Raw genomic sequence first — 24,154 nt, 5'->3', positions numbered from 1 at the left:
GACCCACGATTTAGTCCCAGTTTTTAATTTTGGCCTCTGTGAATTTGAGTTTGACACGCCTGGTCTAGAGCGTTGCTGTCCATCTGAGTTTGTAGATATACTGACCAACAAAACATGTGGTTGAAGGTTTGATTCCTGCTCTTACCAGCAACGCACTCTGCCACTGTCTTTAGATAAATCACTTCATCCACATCGAATTTAAAAAAGTGGGCGGAGGTGACGTCAAAGATCACAGTCTCGTGTGTGATGACGTCCTACTCCTAAGCGGGGCTGAAAAGACCTGTTTTTCCTTGTTGATACATTATACTTTCCAAGGAAATGACAAAAGACAAATTCACAAAAAAAAAACTTGACGAAATAAAGTAGTGACTAAACCCTATAACTCAATGTGTAACCGCAGAATCTGCATTTTAAAGAAAACATATTGTGCTTTTGTTTGCTATATTGTTATAATCTATGACACTTCGGGATGTAACAATTTCCAAATCCCTCAATATTTTCACGATATACATGTCACGGTACAATATTTACTGCAATATTTTGTGGTTTGTTTGCTATTGTTTTCCTTTTAAAATGCCTTGATAGTAGCCACGCTGGCGCCACCTAGTGCCTCTACTCAATTTCATTTTTCTCCAGTGACTAGGTCAGGAATCAGAATACACAAGATGGTTTGCAAATACCATGGAAGTGTGAGTTTGACGAAGTAAAACTGGCTGATGAATCGGGCTAGTAACTCACTCTATAACCTCAGAATTTGCATTTTAAAGAAAACATATTGTGCTTTTGTTTGCTATATAGTTATACTCTTTGACACCTAGGGATGTAACAATATCCAAATCCCTCAATACGATACGATATTTTCACGATATGCATGTCACGGTATGATATTTACTGCAATTTTTTGTTGAGAGGCTGACAAAATTGTGAATATGCGATTGTTTTCCTTTTAAAATGCCTTGATAGTGGCCAGGCTGGTGCCACCTAGTGCCTCTACTCAATTTCAACTCTCCAGCGACTAGATCAGGAATCGGAATACACAAGACGGTTTGCAAAAAACCCGGAGGTGCGAGTTTGGGCACCAGCCTCTTCAGCGAAGAGCCAAATATTTAGTGTTGTCAACGATTCCCAAGATCGAGGATTTAAAGTCGGAACAAAGAGAATGTTTGATGAATTCCATCGAGGGGAAAGACGTTATTGTCCTTCTTCCTACAGGATTTGGGAAAAGCTTAATATACAAGTTAACCCCGTTAGCGGTGCATTACATACGTCACGATCAAATAGCAGCGATTGGTTAAATTAAAAAAGTACCTGCCTACTGTTGAGCGAACGAAATAAGTAAAACTGGCAGATGAATCAGGCTAGTAACTCACTGTATAACCTCAGAATTTGCATTTTAAAGAAAACATATTGTGCTTTTCTTTGCTATATCGTTATAATCTTTGACACCTCAGGATGTAACAATATCCAAATCCCTCAATACGATACGATATTTTCACGATATGTATGTCACGGTACGATATTTACTGAGATATTTTGTGGAGAGGCTGACAAAATCGTGAATATGCGACTGTTTTCCTTTTAATAGTGTTTTCCTTTTGATAATAGCCAAGCTGATGCCACCTGGTGCCTCTGTTCAATTTCATTTCTCTCCAGTGACTAGATCAGGAATCAAAATACACTAGACGGTTCACAAAAACCCCGGAAGTGCAAGTTCGGGCACCAGCCAATCAGAGAAGGAATATACATTCCGTGTTGGCAACGATTCCCGAGATCGAGGATTTAAAGCCGGAACAAAGAGAAAGTTTGTTGAATTTTATCAAGCGGAAAGACGTTATTGTCCTTCTTCCTACGGGATTTGGGATTACATACGTCATGACCAAATAGCAGAGATTGGTTAAATTTAAAAAGTACCTGCCTACTGTCGAGCGAATGATTTCTAATGCTGCGAGGTCAGACGGTTTTCACGAAGTTAAACCGGTTGATGAATCAGGCTACTTTGATAATCCTTTAGTCTGTCTTTTCTGTCATCATCCAAAGAACTAAGATTTAAAAGTGCTTAATAACGTCATTTCTTCATGGTCTGTGTTGGTTTTTTTAGTTGATGCTCTACCATAACAAAGAATTTAAGCAAAGAGAACTGTAATCCGATATATTGTGAGACTTTTGACAATACGATAGCACGATATTTTGGTTATTGTTACATCCCTCATGACCCCCAAATTAATCAAAACAAACACGACGCCGCCATCAGCCTATTTGAGCGTTAATACGGACTATTTAGTTTGCGAAAATGTGCAGAAGGTAAGAGTTTTGTGCATTTGTGGACAGGGACAAACAGGTCTGAGCTTTTCTCTCAACTGGATTAAAGAAAAGTTTGATTTTTCGTCTTGTTCCGCTGCTGTGACGCTTCGACCGATCAGGTTCAAACAGTCGTCACGGAGTTCTGCGTTTTCCGATCGCCTTCACTCCGAGCCGTTCCAGATTGATTATGTGATACGCAGATCAATCTGGGATGAACGAGCGTATCCGAATCCTACGGTTGAGAAAATAAAATTGGAGAACAAAGTGCGTACGTCACAGTGGGTGAGTTCTGATTACGGTGAGAACTGGGGTTGATCAGAATAATGACGTCTTGGATACAGAAGAATGACGATTACTCGAAAATGCACGACTCACTCTAAATACAACAGTGAGAAAACAATTACCGTATTTTTCAGACTATAAGTGGCACTTTTTTTCATGGTTTAGGTATTTCCTGCGACTTATATATTAAAATGTTGAGAGTAAAGAGGTGAGAGTATCTAGTCTTGTGTGTCAGTATCTGCTGCTCCTGTTCCTCCTGCACCACTGTCACTTCTACTGCGCATGTCTCCTGCAGAAAGAGCCTCTGTCCTGCTTCAAGTCGTGAAATATTCAGCCGAAAATTATAATCAAGCAGCAGAAAGAAAGTTTGGAGTGAGAGAGAAACTTGTGTCACCGGGAGGATGAACCATGAAACTTTCCTGAAGTCACTGGATGGATGAACAAAGTCTGGACTTCAGCGACAGCGAAATCATCCTGTCGGGATTCAGCAAGCACCGAATAATTCAAACTGGAACTGATGCTGAGTCTGACGACAGCGACACAGAAGAGGAAGCGTCGCTCTGTTTACCTCCGGAGGTCGAGGAGTGGCTCAGAAGTGACACCGAGGATGAAGAATTGAATGGATTTAGTGATTTGGAGTGAGATGGAGAGTTTGTTAAACTTGTTCTGTTCTGTTGTTTATGTTATAGTTTATCTGAAGAACTGTTCAAATGTGATGTTAACAGTCTGTTGTTCTCTCTTCTACTGTTTTTACTAGATTTTGACTTTCAAGACCAAATATCGGTTCCTCGTCTCTGATTTTATAAAACACATTTTCCCTAAAAAGTGGGACTTATTTATGTTTCTGGTAACACTTTATAATAACTACACCTTATTTAGCCTTAATAAAGCATGAACAAAGACTTAATTAATAATGATTCACGCTTAGTAACTACTTAATTACTGCCTTAATTAGCACTTAACTTGCACTTAATTCTCCTGTGCTGTAAATAGTTACTCATAATTATTTCTTCACGTTAGAAAAGCTCTCAAAAAGACGTAACTAACTGATAACAGCCGGAATTATCATTGCATTGCATTATTAGTAAATCAATCTCTCATAGCTTACTAATCATCAATAAACGCTCAAATTTGTACTTAAATATAATGGTTGGTTCAAATGGTTAGTTCATGAGTAATTAAGTATGAAATAATTATGAGTAACTATTTACAGCACAGGCGAGTTAAGTGCAAGTTAAGTGCTAATTAAGGCCGTAATTAAGTAGTTACTAAGCGTGACTCATTATTAATTAAGTCTTTGTTCATTATTAATTAAGTCTTTGTTCATGCTTTATTAAGGCTAAATAAGGTGTAGTTATTATAAAGTGTTACCATGTTTTTTTCTTCTTCATTACACATTTTTGGCTGGTGCGACTTATACTCCGAAGCGACTTATAGTCCGAAAATACGGTATAACATGTAGATTTTGCAGAATAGAATGTCCTTTAACAATATTAATTAGCTGCCTCCATCTGTTTTCAGTATTTTTGGCCTATAAAATCGTGTGACGTCGTCTGAAACCCGACAAAGACCAAAAACGTTTAAAAAGCCGTCGAAGGAAGAGTTGCGTTTTGCCTCATCGCCTCCTGGTCTCCTCTGGTTTCCGCCAGGAGCTGATCTTGATCTGAACTCTGTCCTCCATCTTGGCTCTTCTCCCCTTCTCCCTCCGCCCCCTCCTCTTCCTCCTCCTTCCACAGCCGATCGTAATCCGCCTTCAGCTCCTGGTACGACCGGGAAAACGTGTGGAATATCGACGTCGCCGGGAACGCCATGATCAGGATCCCGCTCAGGATACTCGTCAGCGCCACGATCTGTCCCGGTATGCTCCTCGGCACCATGTCCCCGTACCCCACCGTCGTCATGGAAATAATCGCCCACCAGTAGGACGCCGGGATGCTGCTGAACGAGTGGTGATGGGGCGTGGCGGTGAACGGCGCCAGCTCGCTTTCCGCCAAGTGCACCAACGGCGAAAACAACGCGACGGCGACGCACACGAACAGCAGCAGCAAGCCAAACTCGCGCATACTTCTTTGCATGGTCAGCCCGAGCGTTTGTAGACCCAAGGAGTGCCTGGCGAGCCGCATCACGTAGAGAATTCGCAGCGCGCGTAGCAAGCGGAGGATGAGGCTGAGCTTATCCAGGTAGCCCCGCCCCGCGCTCGCCGTGATGCCCAGATGGAGCTCCTCGGGGCTGGGCTCGCGGAGGTCGACCACCAGGGAGACGTAGTAGGGCAGGATGGCCACGGCGTCGATGATGTTGAGAGGCCCGCGCACGAAGTCCAGCTTGCTCTGAGCGTTGATGAAGCGAAGGAGGAACTCGAACGTGAACCAAGCCACGCAGATGGACTCCACCACGAACATGCTATGGCACTTCTGAGAACACTCGCCCTGAACAGAGAGAACAGAGAAGAAGAAAAACATATTTATTAAAGGTCTTATATTATGCAAAATTGTCTTTGAGTCATTATAATGTTGTTACCTCCTCAAAAACAGACCTGGAGTAGAGTCCTGGATAAGAGAAATGACAATGTGACGTGTGTTAAGGTCTGTTCAGACCAGGCGTCAAGGCCTAAACCAGAACTGGACCAGGACTAAACCAGGACTCAACCAGGACTGGACCAGGACTGAACCAGGACTGAACCAGGACTGGACCAAAAATAAAGCAGGACTAAACCAGTATCATTCGCTGAGTATAAATATATACACACCAGAGCCACCGAGTTGATCACCAGGACTACATCAAGACCGGACCAGGTCTAAACTAGGACTAAACCAGGACTAAACAGTGTCATTAGTGTGTCATTAACTGAGTATAAATATAAACACGCTGCAGCCGCCGAGTCGATCACCTCCGCTGATGGTTTTATGTAATAAATACACTAAAGTCTCTCTCATCTTGGTCCATCGTTCTGGGAAAAGACCGGGAAATGGCACTTGTTTCCAGGGCAACGGACACACGTCAAGTATTTTTCTCCCATTCGTCCACACCGTCCGAGACACACATTGGAGGCTTCTAAACTCAAATGTAAAGGTGTCCAAATAGAGGCGTGCAGGGTGTTTTCTGACGTCGTGGTCTGAACGTTTTTTACAGTGGAAACGCTGACCTATATCATAAGAGGTAAAGCACAATAATTTGAAGAGGTATGAACACCTTTAATAAACTTTCTCAGGAATCCATAGATGTGTTATTAGTACATGTTTTTATGTAAATGTACATTTGATATATTTATATGGTATTCCAACTGCTGTATAATTTTTTATTTTTTTTAAATTGAGCTGTGTTTTGTTTCATTCATGTTTGAGTAATTCTTATTATTGGTCTGTTTACATCTGGGTCCAGTCAAGTGGTAACGGAGGGAAACAGGGGCAGATTTTTGACATTCAAATGTCTCTTATTCAGAAACTAGAGGGACTATTGAAATAAGTAAAGTATCAGAATGTAGGAAAGAGTTACACTCCAACAGGGTCAAGTTAAACCTGTGATATTCTTTCAAGTTGTTGACAAATTTTTTTTTAAACTCATGTCGGTAACGGAGGGAATGAAATATGCAGCACTTTTTGGCAATAAATCCAAACAGTGATAACTCTTGGTTCTCACTTACATATCCTTAACAAACTGGTTTGAATATTTGCTTCATATAGTTTTCTACCATATGGTACAAGATTAGGTTGAAAAACCTTTTACTTTTTGACTCATGAGATTTTTTATTAATAAAGGTCATGGTAACGGAGGGAAAAGTAACGGAGGGAAAATTGTGCAAACAAGTAGAAGGTGCAGGATTTTACATCATTTGTCACTTTTTTCTTCCGAATACTTTAATATTACTTCAAAATGAAAGGAAACTATTTCTATAAAATATGTCAGTCCTTCCAAGCTAATTTTTATCATTTTAAATACTTTTTTTTTTTTTTGAAAAATCATGTACCTTCATCAACAGTTCAAAGATGGAATAACACAAGATATGATGAAATACATCCATTTATTTACATGATTTGCAGGTCTTTGAAATTTGGGAAATATTTTTTGTTCCATGTTTCATACATGGTCTGTTTAAAACGTATGAAACTTTAGAACCAAAAATGGTACAGAAAAAAGGTCAACAGTTTCATAAACTAGAGTACATATGTATCTGTTCAATACATTTTTATATCAGATGAATTAACTTGAATTTTTGGTCTTGCTGTTTACTTCTGCTTGACCGGGACCATCTCCAAATCTCCAAATGCTCTGTTCCACCTTGTGATGTCATGAAGTGGTAGTTTTCAAGTTAACAGCTCCTTTTACCTTTAGTTCAGTAGAAATTGGCAGGTCTGTGGCTGAAATGATCCAAATGATTCTAGTGAAAGTTTGTGGAGTTTAAATGGTCACATTTTTATACAGCACTTTTCCTCAAGGCTCAAAGCTCTTTACAACAAGGAACCACTCACACATTCACACACACACACACACACACACATTCATACTCCAGTGTACGCAGACGCTCGGGCCGAGGTGGTTAAGTGTCTTGCACAATGATGTTACCATAACAACTTTATTTATAAAGCACTTTAAACACTTTACAGCTGGACAAAGTGCTGCACACAATCACAGAATAGACAAGGACAATCACAGTCAAAGTCACAATACAACCACTAAAAATCACAGAAAACAATAAAATACTCAGCAACACGAAATGTACATCTCACTTGTTAAAAGCCAGTGAAAAAAAGTGTGATTTAGCAGTGACAATGAGAGCAGGATTCAAACTGCCAACGTTCGGATCAGTGAACAAACGCTCGACCAACTACTGCTGTCACAAGGTGGAACAGAGTGTTTTCCGTTTCAGAGAAGAACTCTTTGTGTGTTAAACGTGTGAATGAAACAAAAACACAACCCCAGATCTGTTTGTGATGAGGAAACGACATTATAGCACCAGAAAATAGTGTAATATGAGCCTTTAAAATGGGGAGGGGGGTATAGGCCACAACAGAGAACAGCCAGATTGTGTTTTTCTCCTCAGTGTTGTGTGTCGTGTGTGTGTCGTTGTGTGTGTGTGTGTGTTCATCTGGAGCAGACGGTGAGGGAGGACTCAGGAGGACTCTGGCAAATGTCAAGTCTGAATGAAATGAGCGAGTTCGACTGGTCCTGACCGAACAGCGGAGAGGCAATTCTGCTCATCCTCACTCCAGAGAAAAAGGGATTGATCTGAACTATTGAACAAACACAAAGCAGGCAAATGAGCTCTGGAATCCTCTGTCCTCTCCTCTGCATCCTCCCCTCCGTCTGACCCACTCCTCTGACCCTCTGCTCCATCTGACCCTCTCCTCTGCATCTTCTGCTCCTCTTCTTCTCTCCTCTGCTCCATCTGACCCTCTCCTTTCCTTCCTTTGACCGGTTCCTCTGCATTTTCTACTCCTCTGACTCTTTCCTCTGCATCTTTCTCTCCATCTGACCTGCTCCTCTGCTCCATCTGATCTTCTCCTCTGCATCTTCTGCTCCTCTTCTTCTCTCCTCTACTCCATTTGATCCTCTCCTCTTCCTCCTCTGCTCCATCTCATCCTCTCTTTTGCATCCTCCCCTCCATCTGATCTTCTCCTTTCAATCTTCTGCTCTTCTGCATCCTCTGCTCCATCTGAACCTCTCTTTTCCATCCTCTGCTCCTCTGACCCTCTATCTGATCCGCCACCTTGCCCTCTTCTTAGCATCCTCTGCTCCTCTGACCGTCTCCTCTGCTTCTTCCGCTCCATCTGATCCTCTTTTTTGCATCCTCTGCTCCATCATCCTCTCTTTTTCTCTTCCCCTCCATCTGACCCTCTCCTCTGCATCCTCCCTTCCATCTGACCTTCTCCTTTCAATCCTCTGCTCCTCTGTATCCTCTGCTCCATCTGACCCTCTCCTCTCGATCCTCTGCTCCATCTGATCCTCTCTTTTCCATCCCCTGCTCCTCTGACCCTCCTATTTTGCATCCTTTTCACCATCTAACCCACTCTTCTTCTTCTTCTTCTTCTGCTCCTCTGACCCTCTACTTTCCATGTGGAGGATCACTCCACCTGGCCCTCTTCTTTGCATCCTCTACTCCATCATCCTCTCATCTGCATCCTCTGCTCCATCTGACCCTCTCCTCTCGATCCTTTGCTCCATCTGATCCTCTCTTTTCCATCCTCTGCTCCTCTGACCCTCCTATTTTGTATCCTTTTCTCCATATAACCCTCTTCTCTGCTTCTTCTGCTCCATATGATTCTCTCCTCTACATCCTCTACGCCTCTGACCCTCTCCTCTCGATCCTCTGCTCCATCTGATCCTCTGTCTGATCCTCCACCTTGCCCTCTTTGCATCCTCTGCTCCTCTGACCCTCTCCTCTGCTTCTTCTGCTCCATCATCCTCTCCTCTGCATCCTCCCTTCCAGCTGACCTTCTCCTTTCAATCGTCTGCTCCTCTGCATCCTCTCCTATTCCTCCTCTGCTCCATATGATCCTCTCTTCTTTTTCTTCTGCTCCTCTGTCCCTCTATTTTCCATTTGATCCTCCACCTGGCCCTATTCTTTGCATCCTCTACTCCATCTGATTCTCTCCTCTCGATCTTCTGCTCCGTCTGATCCTCTCTTTAGCGTCCTTTTCCCCAACTGACCCTCTTTTCTTCTTCTTCTTCTGCTCCTCTGACCCTCTACTTTCCATTTGATCCTCCATCTGACCCTCTCCTTTGCATCCTCTACACAATCTGACCCTCTCCTCTGCTTCTTCCGCTCCATCTGATTCTCTCCTTTGCATCATCTGCTCCATCTGATGACCTCCTTTCAATCCTCTACTCCATCTGATCCTCTCTTTTACATCATTTTCTCCATCTGACCCTCTCCTCTGCTTCTTCTGCTCCATCTCATCCCCTCTTTTGCATCCTCTGCTCCAATAATCCTCTCTTTTTCTCTTCCCCTCCATCTGACTCTCTCCTCTGCATCCCCTGCTCCATCTACATCTTATCTACAGCCTCCGCTCCTCTGACCCTGTCCTCTGCATCTTCTACATAATCTGACCCTCTCCTCTTCCTCCTCTGCTCCTCGGCTCTTCCTCTGGGCCTCTTTGGTAAAAGGTTGTGGGCTGGACTTGACGAGAAGGATTGACGGAAAGCACCGGAGGGAACCCCATCCGCCATTTCCTCAGAAACCTGATCTGTTTTAGATTACAGTGAAACACAACACATCAATCCTCCTCGTCACTTAAGGGGAACCTGATCTCCCCAACAACAGACCCGGGTAAACAACGAGACTCACGACGTGTAGTAGTCGCGAGCCTTTAACACTGAGATGAAGGGGAATTTGTTTTGAAATGCAGACGCTGAAATTGTATTAGAGTATCACACTTTTTCTCAGTAAATATTTTTCAAAGAGGAGACAGTGATAAAAGCCCAACCCATGTTCTGAAAAACATCGTAATTCAGGTCATTATAGATTTAGGTTTTAAAATCAAGAGCCTGTTCAACATTGAAGCTCCACTATGTAACTTTTTTTGGGGAGCGACCGCCACCTGCTTTACCTTTCACAAGTCTATGTGCCGTTTCAGTGCTTCAGTGTCCGTGGGCAAGACACTTTACATACTTTGCCTATAAGAAGACATTTTATGCTTGTGTCCGCTATATAGTTTAAGTATAATCTATTAAAATCTAAACGTTTGGATCATTATGTTATAATTTAGACATTTTAATAGTCATAGTTATTCTGCCACTAAAAACACCCGCAGTAAATCTATTATTACACCAGACTGTCCATGTAAATGTCTGTGTCGATAGAATAATGTCTGAAATAAAACTAATCTTGCATCGCATGAATCGTCGCATGTTGAGGGACTATTTTCTCATAGATCACTCCGCCGCTGCCGAGCTTTCTATCAGGAAGAACAACTCACTGCTGCTGCTCAGACATAAATCCTTCAAATGCGTTGGTTTTACTTCTAAAATTATTCTATCGACCCAGACGTTTACATGGACAGTCTTGCGTAATAATAGATTTGTTTCGGGTGTTTTGTGGAGTGGGTAAGACTGTTTTTAGTGGCAGGATAACTATGACCATTGACGTGCACTAGTCTAACACCAGTGACCTCTGCAAATACAAGGACTGGATGGAATATTTTAAAAAGTGTCTTCACACGTCTCCAACACTCTGGCTCACGAGGAAATGAGGCCCTATGTCCAAAATACCAAACTGTCCCTTTAAATCGGAATATTCATCTGAAACAACAAACATTAGAAAACTGCCCAGTGGGAGCTGACGTCACTGTAAATGTCACAACAAAGAGCTGCTCGGCTGTTGGCCCCTCCGATGGATATCTGCAGATCAAACTAGCCTGAAAATAGTACGTCACAGTGGGCGTGTCCCGGCGGCGGTGAAAACAAAGTTGAACAGAGCAATGATCTTGAATACAGAAGTATAACGTTTACTAACAAGCATGAATCACTCTCAATACAACTTGGATACAACACAAAAGTCCATTTTGTATATGAGGTCGACTTAAATGTGGTTGAAAAATTCAGTTTGACATATTTCCATCAGAGAGCCCCAGCTTCACTGTCCTCATACTGCAGTGTGTATGTGTGTGTTGTAGGGATGGGCATGATTAATCGATTAATCGATAATTGATCATTAAGAATTTCATCGATTACGTTAATTTTAATCGACAAATCGAATGTAGGTTGCTGTGTGTGTCGTGACCAAACAGGTGTGTACATGTGTCTCTGCATCAGAAGGAGCGAGACACAAACATTCGGTCAGTCTGCAACGTACCGAAGCACAAATGTGGATTTAACGATGATTTGTACAAGAAATTCCACACTTTCCGTTGCGTTCGGGACAAGTGTGAGTCCATGTGCACAGTGTATAAAGCAGGAACATATGTTTCTGTGTCCAGTGGGAAAAAGTTTTACCAGGTGAGAGTCGCTCAATGTGGATGACGAGTCCCGCCCCCTCCCCCCGTACGCTGTCCTGGTTTTGACAAACGCAAATCTGGTCACACTAACCTGTATTCACCTGAGTCATGTCTTTTAATCCGACAGAAATTGAACCACATCAGCGACACAAGAGCTGTAGTTTTATCGTAATTTGCAAATTAGCAATGCGGTTTTAAGTTTTGTTTCTGTGAGAGTTGCGCTAAACTGAATTAAACACATTATAATCTGAAACGGATTGATGTGGCTCTAGAGTCGTTACGGTTTATATGTCGTAAAGTTAAATGTATTTATGCAGATTAGTAGTGCAGATAGTAATAATAATGATGATCATTTTAATACGTTACACGTTAATGATTAATCGATAATCGATCGTTAATTCTTCCGACGATCGATTAAGAAAATTTCATCGAATGCCCATCCCTAGTGTGTTGTATATGTGTACAGTAGTGTATGTGTGTAGTAGTATATGTGAGTAGTGGTATATGTGTGTTGAAGTATCACATTCAAATGTGTGAAGGTCATTTTTGATGTTTGTGAACAAAGTAAACCAGGCGCCTCTCAGACGTGCAGAGCTCAGAGGAGCTGCAGCTTTGATCAGCACCAGGTCAGTGCAGCCACAGACTCACTGGAGTCACATTTGTACTCAGTTTTTGTTTTTCATATCATATGATACTAAATACACTAAAATACTAATCATAATGTGTTTTATCCTGGGTTTAAAGTGAAATGAAGCACAAAATCAACTCATTTTTGCTACTAAATTGTGTATATGGTGTTTTAATATCATTATCTATCATTATTGTATAAAAAAGACTTAATATTATTATTTCAAGTACTATGTGACATCACACAGCACTGCCTTGGTTACAGCCAGGTGGTTCTGATACAAACACCTGGGTGCAGGGGCGGAGTCTGAAGTGTGGAAACCTGTTAGACCAATCACACTGTTCCTTACACCTCCACACTCCGCCCCTCCTCCCCCCTCACTCTCCCTTTAGTCCTCCAGAGTTTTTAGGTCCCCACTCTCCCACGTGTCTGTAGTTGTGTAGATTTCGCCCCATAGTTTCATGTTTAAAGTTGAAAGTGCACACATTAAAAGCAGGTCTCACCTTCTTCTCCTCGGCCCTCAGGTCCGGCATGGTGCTGATGCAGAGGCTCACCACGGTCACCACCACCATGATGACGGACAAACAGGCGAAGATCTTCCCGGGGATTCCAGAGTGAGGGTTCTCCATGATCTCACGCACCATCCACACCACCCTGAGGCCACAAGAGGGAGACGCGTCAATCTGAAGTCAATTACATATGAAAACATTGTGTATTCTTTACTTTAATTCATTCAAATGGCTGTTTACTTCATATTTTATGCTTTTAATCCTGTATTGTCCTGCATTTGACAAATTTTAGCATCATTTCTGTCAGTAGAGCGCCCCCTACCTGTGATAGCCCTGCCCGATGTCCAGGCTCTTCCTCTGCATAATGAACTTCTTCTGTCTCCACTCTTCGTCTTTTCGGTCCTTCTCCATCTTCTCGTCCACTCGGGTGATCATCTTTCGGCGGCAGCAGCGTTCCATGTGGGCCGGGTCCACGCCCCAGTAGTCCAGCTCATCGTGGAGCGAGACGGCGCACAGCTCGCGGAGGAGGCGGAGCTTCCCCGCCGCCAGGAAGTTTAGGATCACCCTGAGAAGAGGAAACAGGAAAATGACATATTAGAAGCACTTTACCTGATTTTATTGTCCTAAAAATGTGAAAAACTGAACTATTTTTTTGACCAGCTCTATCCACAGATTAACAATAGTGGTCAGTATGGAACTTTTCTGCTGGGCATCCATCACCTGTTTGTCTCCATGGAGATAGTATTTCTATGCTTGAAAGTTCTTCAGTATGTGAAGAAATGTATTATCTTTAAGGCTGAACGATTGTTTTGGACTGAAAATGGTGATCTCAGACAACACGATTCTGGGAGCGTTAAAGTTGTGTATTTTTGCAGTGCTCCTAAAGCCCAGTTTATGGATTTATAGATCTGCGTCAAGGTCTATGCACCACAAAATAATTCACCACCACAATGCGAGGCGTTCGTGTAAAGTTTAACATGAACCATCTGTAACGCGATAGAAGCACAGAACAACTCACCATCAGCAGCACATCCTCTGTCACAGAAAGAACACTCATATTCCCCTGAGTCGTGTCCTTCAGTCCGACAGAAGCTGAACCACATCAGCGACACAAGGAGTAAGCAGTTTTTTTCAGCTCTTACAGTTTGTGTAAATGAGTCATGTGGTTTTAAGTTTCGTTTCCGTAAAATGACAACAAATGTGCGCAAAGCTGCATTAAACACGTTATTACTCAGTGTATACTGAACGAAAAGAAAGAGGAAACAGGAAATGTATGTAGAGGATGTAGAAAGGACCAATCGTGGCCGTTATCGTTTGCGTCGCTTCCACTTCTGTCTGCATCGTTTTGACTCGTAGTTAGAACATTTCTGAGGTGTACGTTGGTCGGCGGAGACGGTCTGTGTAGTGGGTTCACGTCGACGCAGACTCTCCGTATCCTGAGGCAGACGATTTGACGATGGACCTTAAACTGGGCTTTACGGTCCAGCGTCAAATCATCAGTGTAGGACTCTGGTGTGATGTAAGTTTCTGTGATGTTTGCAAATGCTCATGTGCACTGAAACTTGATGAAATCGAAATCACAATATCTGCCAGAAAAATCACAATTAAATTCTTAAAATCGTTCAGCCCTAATTATCTTCATAGAAAAATGCAGGTACTGCCACCAGGTCCAGCTCTGTGGAGAAACGACTCTGGAAGTGAGAAGGCTTTATTTTATTTTTAAGGCAACAGAAATACCTTGAACTGAATAAATCCATCTTTAACTATGAAATGCGCTGGAGAAATAAACTCAAATGTGATTAATAAGCACTTTAATGACTTTAATGACAAGGTTATAAGATCGTTCTTTTGTGTTTTTGTTCACTCTGCACCTCTGTATTCTCACTGTAATCTCTCTGCTAATTTTGAAGGAGAAATTATGCAAAAGACTTTAATTTAACTTAATGGGCCTTAATCACTGACTGTGTAAAGAAGTGGACTGAGGGAGTGTGACGTCAACCATCGCAAAATAAAAACCCCAGCGTCATGTACGTAGAGCAGGTTAACATGAACATTTTAAGACCAAAATGATGACGTCCATTCATAAAAACAGTCTATGATCTTAATGTGACTAATATCGATCCTTCAGAGTCTGTGTACCTGAAGGCGGTCGGGTTGCGGTCAAAGAAATACTCCTTCCTGGTCTCGTCGTAGTCGTCGCAGAGTCTGGAGATCTCCTCTGGGCTGGAGCAGAACCTGAGCCGGCCCAGTCTGCTCTGAGGAAACTGCTCCAGGGTCGACCAGGGGAACGCGTAACGGTTCCCCCCGACGTTTATCAGAACCTGCAAAAAAACATCAAGACATCAAAAAACATGATTAAAAATGTCAATATAGTCATGAAAAGCTTTAAAAGATAATAGTGAGTTTTATAATTTGGTTTCAATTGAATCTAGGCTCAAAACAAGTAAACAGAGGGTCCACCTTTCAACACAATAACATGTTGAACAACACAATAACATCTCCATACAGACATGCAGGTGCCATTTACTAGAAAAGTTACACGGTGGATGGTGTTAATTACAGTTGACAGATATTTGCACTTTTTAGCGTATTGACCCTAAATCCCTTACAAAGGCAGATATTTTGTTTGGGCCAACTACTAAAGACTTTACTTTACTACAAAGAGGACACTGCTCTTGTATCCACTTTGTAGTAAAACCAGTTTGTTGATGATCATTTAGGGAAAATAATCAAAATCAGATTTGCATATCGGTCCACAAATATCGGCCATGGGCTGTTCTGGAGTCTATCATATCTCAGTTCCAAGATATTGGTTCAGTTGATATTATATTTTGGTCTAGAAACTGGTGTCATCAGATGATTTACCAATATTGGTCCCAAACATGTATTTTTCAGAGTTGTTCTGTAGTTTCAAAACACATTTGGATAATTTTTTTCCTGTACTCCATTTGTGCTTAAAAGAAATAAATTATATTTACAGTAGAGCTACTATTATGGAAAAAAATCATTATCACGATTATTTTATTCAAAAGATTATTTTCTAGTAACACAATGCATTTTTTCTGCATTTTTCTCTTAAAAAAACATTTTGTTATTGATAATTTATGCAAAACTTTCAAATTGAAAATAAATATAGGCTACATGAACCTATGGCTATATGAACCTTAGAGCATTTTAATGATGTATAAAACATAAAATTAATAAAATATACTTTGAACATGAAATAAGGCATAAGAAAACATGTATCCAAAATAAACTATATATCAAGCTGTTCTACAATCTCTATTTTTATCAAATAAAAAAAATGCAACATTTTAATAACTTAATAATTAATTTCATTTAATAATACATGAAAATAACTGAAAATAAACTTTGTTAAGCTTTAACAAAGCTTCAACTTGTTTCAACTCGATTATATGAGTTTGGAGATCGTTTGTTACACAAATCAAAATCACAATCAAAATTCAATTAATTGCACAGCCTTAATTTACGGTCTCTGCCCCTATTTTGGTTGATATCAGATATCGACAGATACTTAAAGCCAAAGTATCGGCATTGAAAAATGTGGATCACATCCATAGTCTAGACAATCGGTATCGGCATTGGCCATGAAAAAACTCATATCGTTCAATCACTAGTGTCAACATAAACATAAATAATCTAAAAATCCTGATGTTTCTTCTCACTCTAGTCGTAAAAGTGAATGTGAAGCGTGTACCTGCAGGCTGTGGTCCACTCGCGCTGTGGCCTTATGGTCCCATAGACGTCGTGCTCGTTGGTAGTACACCCCTTTAATGGTTTCAGTCTCTGGGATTTCGGTGAAGAATCGGTCCACGCTGCTGTCATCACTGCTGACCGAGTACGTGCTGAAGTCATGGTTGGCGTTGCTGATGATCGGCATTGTGGGTAAGAGGAGGGAGGGGGGCGAGGAGAGGACTGGAGTTTACTGAAACAAAAGAAAACAACGAAATAAAGAACGTGTCAAAATACATCTTCTAATCTAAGGCTACGTTCAGACTGCAAGACTTAATGCTCAATTCGGATTTTTTTGTGAAATCAGATTTTTTGCGAGGTCGTTCACATTTCCAGCTAAATGCAACTTGTGTGTGACCTTCAGTGTGAACTTTAAACACCCCAAAAGTGTCCCACATGCACATTGGTGGACACGTCGACGTCACACACAGCGAGTGTGCTCAGTGTTTACGGAAATTGCCAAAACGCCGAGCTTTTCTCCCAAAATAGGGTCCAGTTCTTGGTAAAATGGACAGGTTACACATCTACGGCCGCTTCGTTTGTTTGAGTCTTTAGCCTCCTTGTATTTGACCTGCAGGCTCTTGGGGACAGGAACGTCTGTAGCAGCGCTCAGACATTTCTTTGACAATCATTTCAAAAAATGACCAGTTCCGATAAGACCCCTTCAATTTGTCCTGAATACAACGATCCCCCCAAATATTAATAAACTCGCTAACCTCTCTTTCCCTCCATTGACGAGACTCTGAGCCTGACGTGTAGGTGGGATGAATGTGACCTGACCGTTCAGACTGAAGTCGCATGTCAAAAGATCAGATATGTATCGGTTTTAAGAGCACATATCCAAGTGTCCTGGGTCACATGATACAAGAGCATAGGGGCCAAAAAGTCGGTGGACTAGGTTCAGCAGTCTGCACCTAGTCCACCGTATTTTTCGGACTATGAGTCGCTCTGGAGTATAAGTCGCACCAGCCAAAAACTGCGTAATGACAAAATAAAAAAACAAAAAAACATATATAAATGGCACTTTTTAGGGGAAATGTATTTTATAAAATCAGAGACCGGGAACCGACATTTCCTGTTGAAAGTCAAGTTCTAGCAAAAAACAATAGAAGAGAGAACAACAGGCTGTTAACATCACATATGAACAGTTCTTCAGATAAACTATAACATAAACAACAGAACAGAACAAGTTTAACAAACTCTCCATCTCACTCCAAATCACTAAATCCATTCAATTCTTCATCCTCGGTGTCACTTCTGAACAACTCCACGACCTCCAGAGGTAAACAGAGCGACGCTTCCTCTTCTGTGTCGCTGTCGTCAGACTCAGCATCACTTCCAGTTAGAATTATTCGGATCTTTCTGAATCCCGACAGGATGGTTTCAGTGTCACTGAAGTCCAGGCTTTGTCCATCCATCCAGTGACTTAAGGAAAGTTTCATGGTTCATCCTCCCAGTTCCTGTGAAGCTGTGTTCTCCATCCCCGCTTTCCCCCAGTCCCTCACAAGTTTCTCACTCACTCCAAACTTTCTTTCTGCTGCTCGATTACCATTTTCGGCTGAATATTTCACTACTTGCCACAGGACAGCAGCTGTTTTTCAGGAAACAGGGGCAGAAAACTGACACACAAGACTAGAGCCTCTCGTGGCTGTCAGTCTGAAAATTTTAATATGTAAGTCACACCGGAGTATAAGTCGCAGGAAACACCCAAACCATGAAAAAAAGTGTGACTTACAGTCCGAAAAATACCAAAAAATAAAAACTGTCTAGATACTTAAAGGACGTAATGCTCACTTAGTGCACTGCTCTGTCTGAGGTTTCTTCGACTTTAATCTGAGCTTCATTTTTAACAGAATCTGACCAGAAAGAGCTGGAACTACAACAGGTGAGCTGATGTTTGCCAGTCTCTCACACATAAAATGACAGTTACAAGGAAGCAAGAAATCGCCAACAGTTTTTCTGAAAATCAAACTCCTCAACAGGTCCATGAACACTCAGATTGATGACAGGCTCTTGAAAATGTGCTGTTTAAATCTATTTTGTATTGTTTCTAAACTTTTCTGGCTGTGTTTGCTCATGTGTGCAGTGTGTGTCCCCAAAGACGTGAGTGAGAGGCAATTTGAAAGAACTTTAAGACAAGACATGGCAGAGTGGTTCCCTCTCCCCTGCTCTTGGGAAGGAGGTTGTGGGTTAGACTCCTGCACTCAGTCTGAACTCTGCTCCAAACCACTGAACCACTGAACCACGGCTTTTACTCCTCACAGAGGACTGGCTGTAGACCTCTCATCTATTTTAGCATAAGACCTTCCTCTCTTCAAAATTGGACTGAACCCTAATTGGTACCAGACTAACTCACAGCGATGAACCAAACATCCATCCATCCATTTTCTTCCGCTTATTCAGGGCCGGGTCGCGGGGGCAGCCGCCTAAGCAGGGACTCCCAGACTTCCTTCACCCCAGACACGTCCTCCAGCTCCTCCGGGGGGACCCCGAGGTGTTCCCAGGCCAGCCGAGAGACATAGTCCCTCCAGTGTGTCCTGGGTCTTCCCCGGGGCCTCCTCCCGGTGGGACATGCCCAGAACACCTCCCGAGGGAGACGCCCAGGAGGCATCTGGAACAGATGCCCGAGCCTCAGCCGCTCCTCTCGACGTGGAGGAGCAGCGGCTCTACTCCGAGCTCCTCCCGTGTGACTGAGCTCCTCACCCTGTCTCTAAGGGAGCACCCAGCCACCAACCATGAACCATGAACCAAACATGTTTTGATATATTCTTAATTTAGAGTTATATAAGATCACACAGTATAAATCATTTAACTCATTTAAATATAAAGCTCCCTCCGATTTCACTTAGTGGAAACCGTCTGACCTCGCAGCATTAGAATTTGTTCGCTCAACAGTAGGCGGGTACTTTTTAAAAATTTAACCAATTGCTGCTGTTTGGTCGTGACGTATGTAATGCTCCAAATCTTGTAGGAAGAAGGACAATAAGCGTCTTTCCTCTTGACAAAATTCACCAAACATTCTCTTTGTTCCGGCTTTAAATACTCGATCTCAGGAATTGTTGCCAACAGCATGTCTGTCTTCGTCTACATCAAGGGTGTCAAACTCATTTTGGTTCGGGGGCCGTATCCAACCTACTTTGATCCCAAAGGGGCCGGATCAGAAAACTCATGTCATATAAACCCCAAAAATAACAAGAAGTTAAAATATTTGTGCAGAGAAATGCAAATCTATTACAGAAATCTTTTTTAATTGATGAACTCTTTCTTTTACAAAATATTATAATATTATGAACAACCTGAAACTTTAAGAAAAATACAATTTCAACACAATGTTTTAAAATGAACTTGTATGTAAATAGGAATAAGTCCATATTTTTTGGAAAATCCTGCACTCGGCTCCACTTTTCTCATGTTGGACATTTTTCTGATGAGGGTGTCACGGTCAACAGTCAAAACGATCGTCCTTTAAGAGCGTTTGGAAAGAGACAAGTCTTCATTTGTGCTGCTCTGGTGGGAGGGGCCACGTACAGAGACGCTGGAGACGCTGCTGTGATAAACACCACAGAAAATTAACAATATTTTAATAGAAAGTATAATTTAAATATTTTAGTAGAAAATCAGCTGAGGGCCAGATTAAAGGTCTTGGAGGGCTGGATCCAGCCCCCGGGCCGTATGTTTGACACTCCTGGTTTAGATCCATCTCAATGCTTTGTTTACTGTTGTGCTGTTCCACAAAAGGGACACAGACAGACGCCACGAGTTTGACGTCATGACTTCACAGCTCTGACTGGTCGGGGTGCGGTCTACAACTTCCGGGGTTCTTGTAAACCATCTAGTGTATTCCGATTCCTGACCTAGTCACTGGAGAGAAATGAAATTGAGCAGACTAGTGGCACCAGCCTGACTAATGAGGACCCCCTCGAAAAACGAAATGGCAAAACATCTCAAGGGGCTTATCCTCCAAACAAAGATATTCAAATCCAAATAAATTCAGTATAATAAACAATACTATACGATCATTTTGTGTTTAAAATTACAATATTGTCTGAAAATTATCTTTTAAAATTATAATATATCAAAGTCAGTATTGAGTGTCGAGTCTATTCTTCAGGATTGAACTCAAGCTTAAAATTTCAGTATCGTGATAAAAACCACATCAGATTTACCACAAATCAGATCGTTGTTTTGAAGAAATGCAAAATCAAGCAAGGTAAGGTTAAGTTTAAAGATGCATTGTGTAACTTTTTGGTTGGAGGTCCGTCACCTGCTTGTTTCTATGGAAATGTCATTGCTCTTCCTGGAATGTTCCACAGTGTGACATTAATTGTCACACAATTAATTGGGGCGGCAGTAGCTCAGTTGGTAGAGCATTCGCCCACTGATCTGAAGGTTGGCGGTTTGAATCCAGCTCTCAACATAAAAAAAAAACATCATAGGTTGAGCGGTCAGATCCACTGACCCACAGGTTGTTGGCTGGTGTGATTCCACAGAGGATTGGCTGTAGACCTCTCATCTATTTTGCATAAGACCTCAGATGAATGCTGCTGTCGTGTCCTTGGGCAAGACACTTAACCCACCTTGCCCACAGTGTCTGCGTACACTGGTGTGTGAATGGGTGAGTGGTTCCTTGTTGTAAAGTGCTTTGATCACCTTGAAGGTGGAAAAGCGCTATAGAAAAATGTGACCATTGACCATTAAACACGTCTACAGGTGGTTTAATAGTTCAAAAATACCTAGAAAAACACTGATTCTGACTGTGAGCGGGGTCGCCTCTCTACAGATCTGACCTGTAACTTGGGCTGGTTTGGTCTCCATGAAGACAGAAAGGTTTAATACCATACCGTGAAACATTCCAGACAAAGCAATAACATCTCCATGGAGAAAAGCATTTGATGGACTCTCCACCAGAAAAGTTACACAATGCATTTTTAAGGTTCACTTTATTGTCCCCGTAGAGATATTTGTCCTCTGCATTTGACCTTCAGTGTATCTGGGGTAAACTGTCAGGAGCAGCGTCCGGGGACCATCTCCATGATCTGGTTGCTAGGCTTGGTCAAGACTACCAGGATAATAAGGAAACGGGCAGCACACACACACAGACACACACACACAGACACACACACACACACACACACACACACACACACACACACACACACACACACACACACACACACACACAGACACACACAGACAAACACAGACACATTATTCATGTTTTGGACCTATAATCTTGCATTTTAAAACCTTTAAAATAATATGTATGCTTGTATTGTATTTCTATTTTGATACATGGCCCTTGAGGAAAAAATAAATACATAATTTGCACCAAAACAATGCTGCAGAATCCTTCGTGTATCTCCCTGTGTCTGTTTGTGTTTCCTCTGGGCACTCTGGTTTCCTCCATCAACCCAAAACACAGCTGCACAAAAGGTCAAATCCTCCAGCTGAGGTAGTCCGGACCAAGACTAGACCAAGATCTGGAAATGGGTCCCACTTCTGCTGACAGGTTTGACCCAGGATAGGGCTGGGTTTCATTACAAAGTTGCTGATACGATACACACCTCGATACATAGGCCACGATACGATACACACCTCGATACATAGGCCACGATACGATATACACCTCGATACACAGGCCACGATACGATATACACCTCGATACATAGGCCACGATACGATACACACCTCGATACACAGGCCACGATACGATACACACCTCGATACATAGGCCACGATACGATACACACCTCGATACACAGGCCACGATACGATATACACCTCGATACACAGGCCACGATACGATACACACCTCGATACACAGGCCACGATACGATATACACCTCGATACACAGGCCACGATACGATACACACCTCGATACACAGGCCACGATACGATATACACCTCGATACACAGGCCACGATACGATATACACCTCGATACACAGGCCACGATACGATACATACCTCGATACATAGGCCACGATACGATATACACCTCGATACACAGGCCACGATACGACACACACCTCGATACACAGGCCACGATACGACACACACCTCGATACACAGGCCACGATACGACATACACCTCGATACACAGGCCACGATACGATATACACACCTCGATACACAGGCCACGATACGATATACACCTCGATACACAGGCCACGATACGATACACACCTCGATACACAGGCCACGATACGATACACACCTCGATACACAGGCCACGATACGATACATACCTCGATACACAGGCCACGATACGATACACCTCGATACACAGGCCACGATACGACACACACTCGATACACAGGCCACGATACGACACACACCTCGATACACAGGCCACGATACGACACACACCTCGATACACAGGCCACGATACGACACACACCTCGATACACAGGCCACGATACGATACACACCTCGATACACAGGCCACGATACGATACACACCTCGATACACAGGCCACGATACGATACATACCTCGATACACAGGCCACGATACGATACACACCTCGATACATAGGCCACGATACGATACACACCTCGATACACAGGCCACGATACGATACACACCTCGATACACAGGCCACGATACGATACACACCTCGATACACAGGCCACGATACGACACACACCTCGATACATAGGCCACGATACGACACACACCTCGATACACAGGCCACGATACGACACACACCTCGATACATAGGCCACGATACGATACACACCTCGATACATAGGCCACGATACGATACATACCTCGATACAGTGAGCTTTCGATTTGATTCAATACAATATATTTCAAACTGATTCGATACGGTTAAGTAAAAAATAAAGACAAAATCATGGGTGTGACACTAAAAGTCTTTGTTAAACCACTTCTTACGGATCATTAATATGAAACAAACATTTTAATCATCAAAACGATGAAAATATCAAATGTGTCACATAAACGAGTTTCCTTCCACTGAACAAACAACAAAACTGTAGTTGGAACAAAATAATTTTTAAAAACATACAAAAAAAATACTCTTGGTGATATATCGACACAGCAGCCCACGATATTGATACTGTATGATCACATTAAACGATACGATATATCGATATTTCAATATTTTTGCACACTCCTAACCCAGGATGGGTCAAATGCAGAGGACAAGTTTCCCTATAAAGATAATTTAGTGCACCTTTAAAGGGACAGTCTGGAATTTTGGACATAGGGCCTCATTTCCTAGTGAGCCAGAGTCTTGGAGACGTGTGGAGACTAGGAATGTAACAATAACCGAAATATTGTCATATCGTATCGTTAAAGTTCTCACAATAATATTGTAAACCATCACAATATATCGAATTACAAGTCTCTTTGCTGAAATTAAGAGTGATGATGCAGTAACAGCTAAAAAAAGACAGAGGGAACTACATAGACCATGATCCTTTGCATATTAACAGGTTTATGAGTCTCCACAAAATATCGCAATAAGTATCGTACTGTGAGATGTACATCATGAAAATATCGTACTGTGAGATTTGGGTATCGTTACATCCCTAATCGTGAGCCTCCCCACCATAGCATGAGCTTTCCAACAATATTGCAATAAATATCGTACAGTGAGGTTCATAAAGTGACGATATCATATTGTTAGACTTGGATATCGTTACATCCCTAGTGGAGACACTTTTTTTAAATATTCCATCCAGTCCTTGTATTTGCAGAGGTCACTGGTGTTAGACTAGTGCA

General features: G+C 42.1%; 1 protein-coding gene across 1 annotated transcript; it reads right to left on the bottom strand.

Annotated features, from left to right (window-relative positions):
* Positions 1 to 4,163: 4,163 nt before the first annotated feature.
* Positions 4,164 to 16,551, bottom strand: LOC110174779 (potassium voltage-gated channel subfamily G member 4-like). The gene is made up of 5 exons (XM_020940880.2): positions 16,369 to 16,551; positions 14,790 to 14,971; positions 12,973 to 13,215; positions 12,645 to 12,795; positions 4,164 to 5,009 (listed from the first exon to the last, which is right to left on the bottom strand). Exons 1-5 carry the CDS (start codon positions 16,549 to 16,551, stop codon positions 4,164 to 4,166), a joined length of 1,605 nt encoding a protein of 534 aa, XP_020796539.1.
* Positions 16,552 to 24,154: the final 7,603 nt, after the last annotated feature.

The sequence above is a fragment of the Boleophthalmus pectinirostris genome, unplaced genomic scaffold (assembly GCF_026225935.1).
Source record: "Boleophthalmus pectinirostris isolate CB_2022bp ecotype Guang Dong unplaced genomic scaffold, ASM2622593v1 HiC_scaffold_19, whole genome shotgun sequence".
NCBI lineage: Eukaryota > Metazoa > Chordata > Actinopteri > Gobiiformes > Gobiidae > Boleophthalmus > Boleophthalmus pectinirostris.
This window is presented reverse-complemented; position numbering and strand designations above follow the sequence as displayed.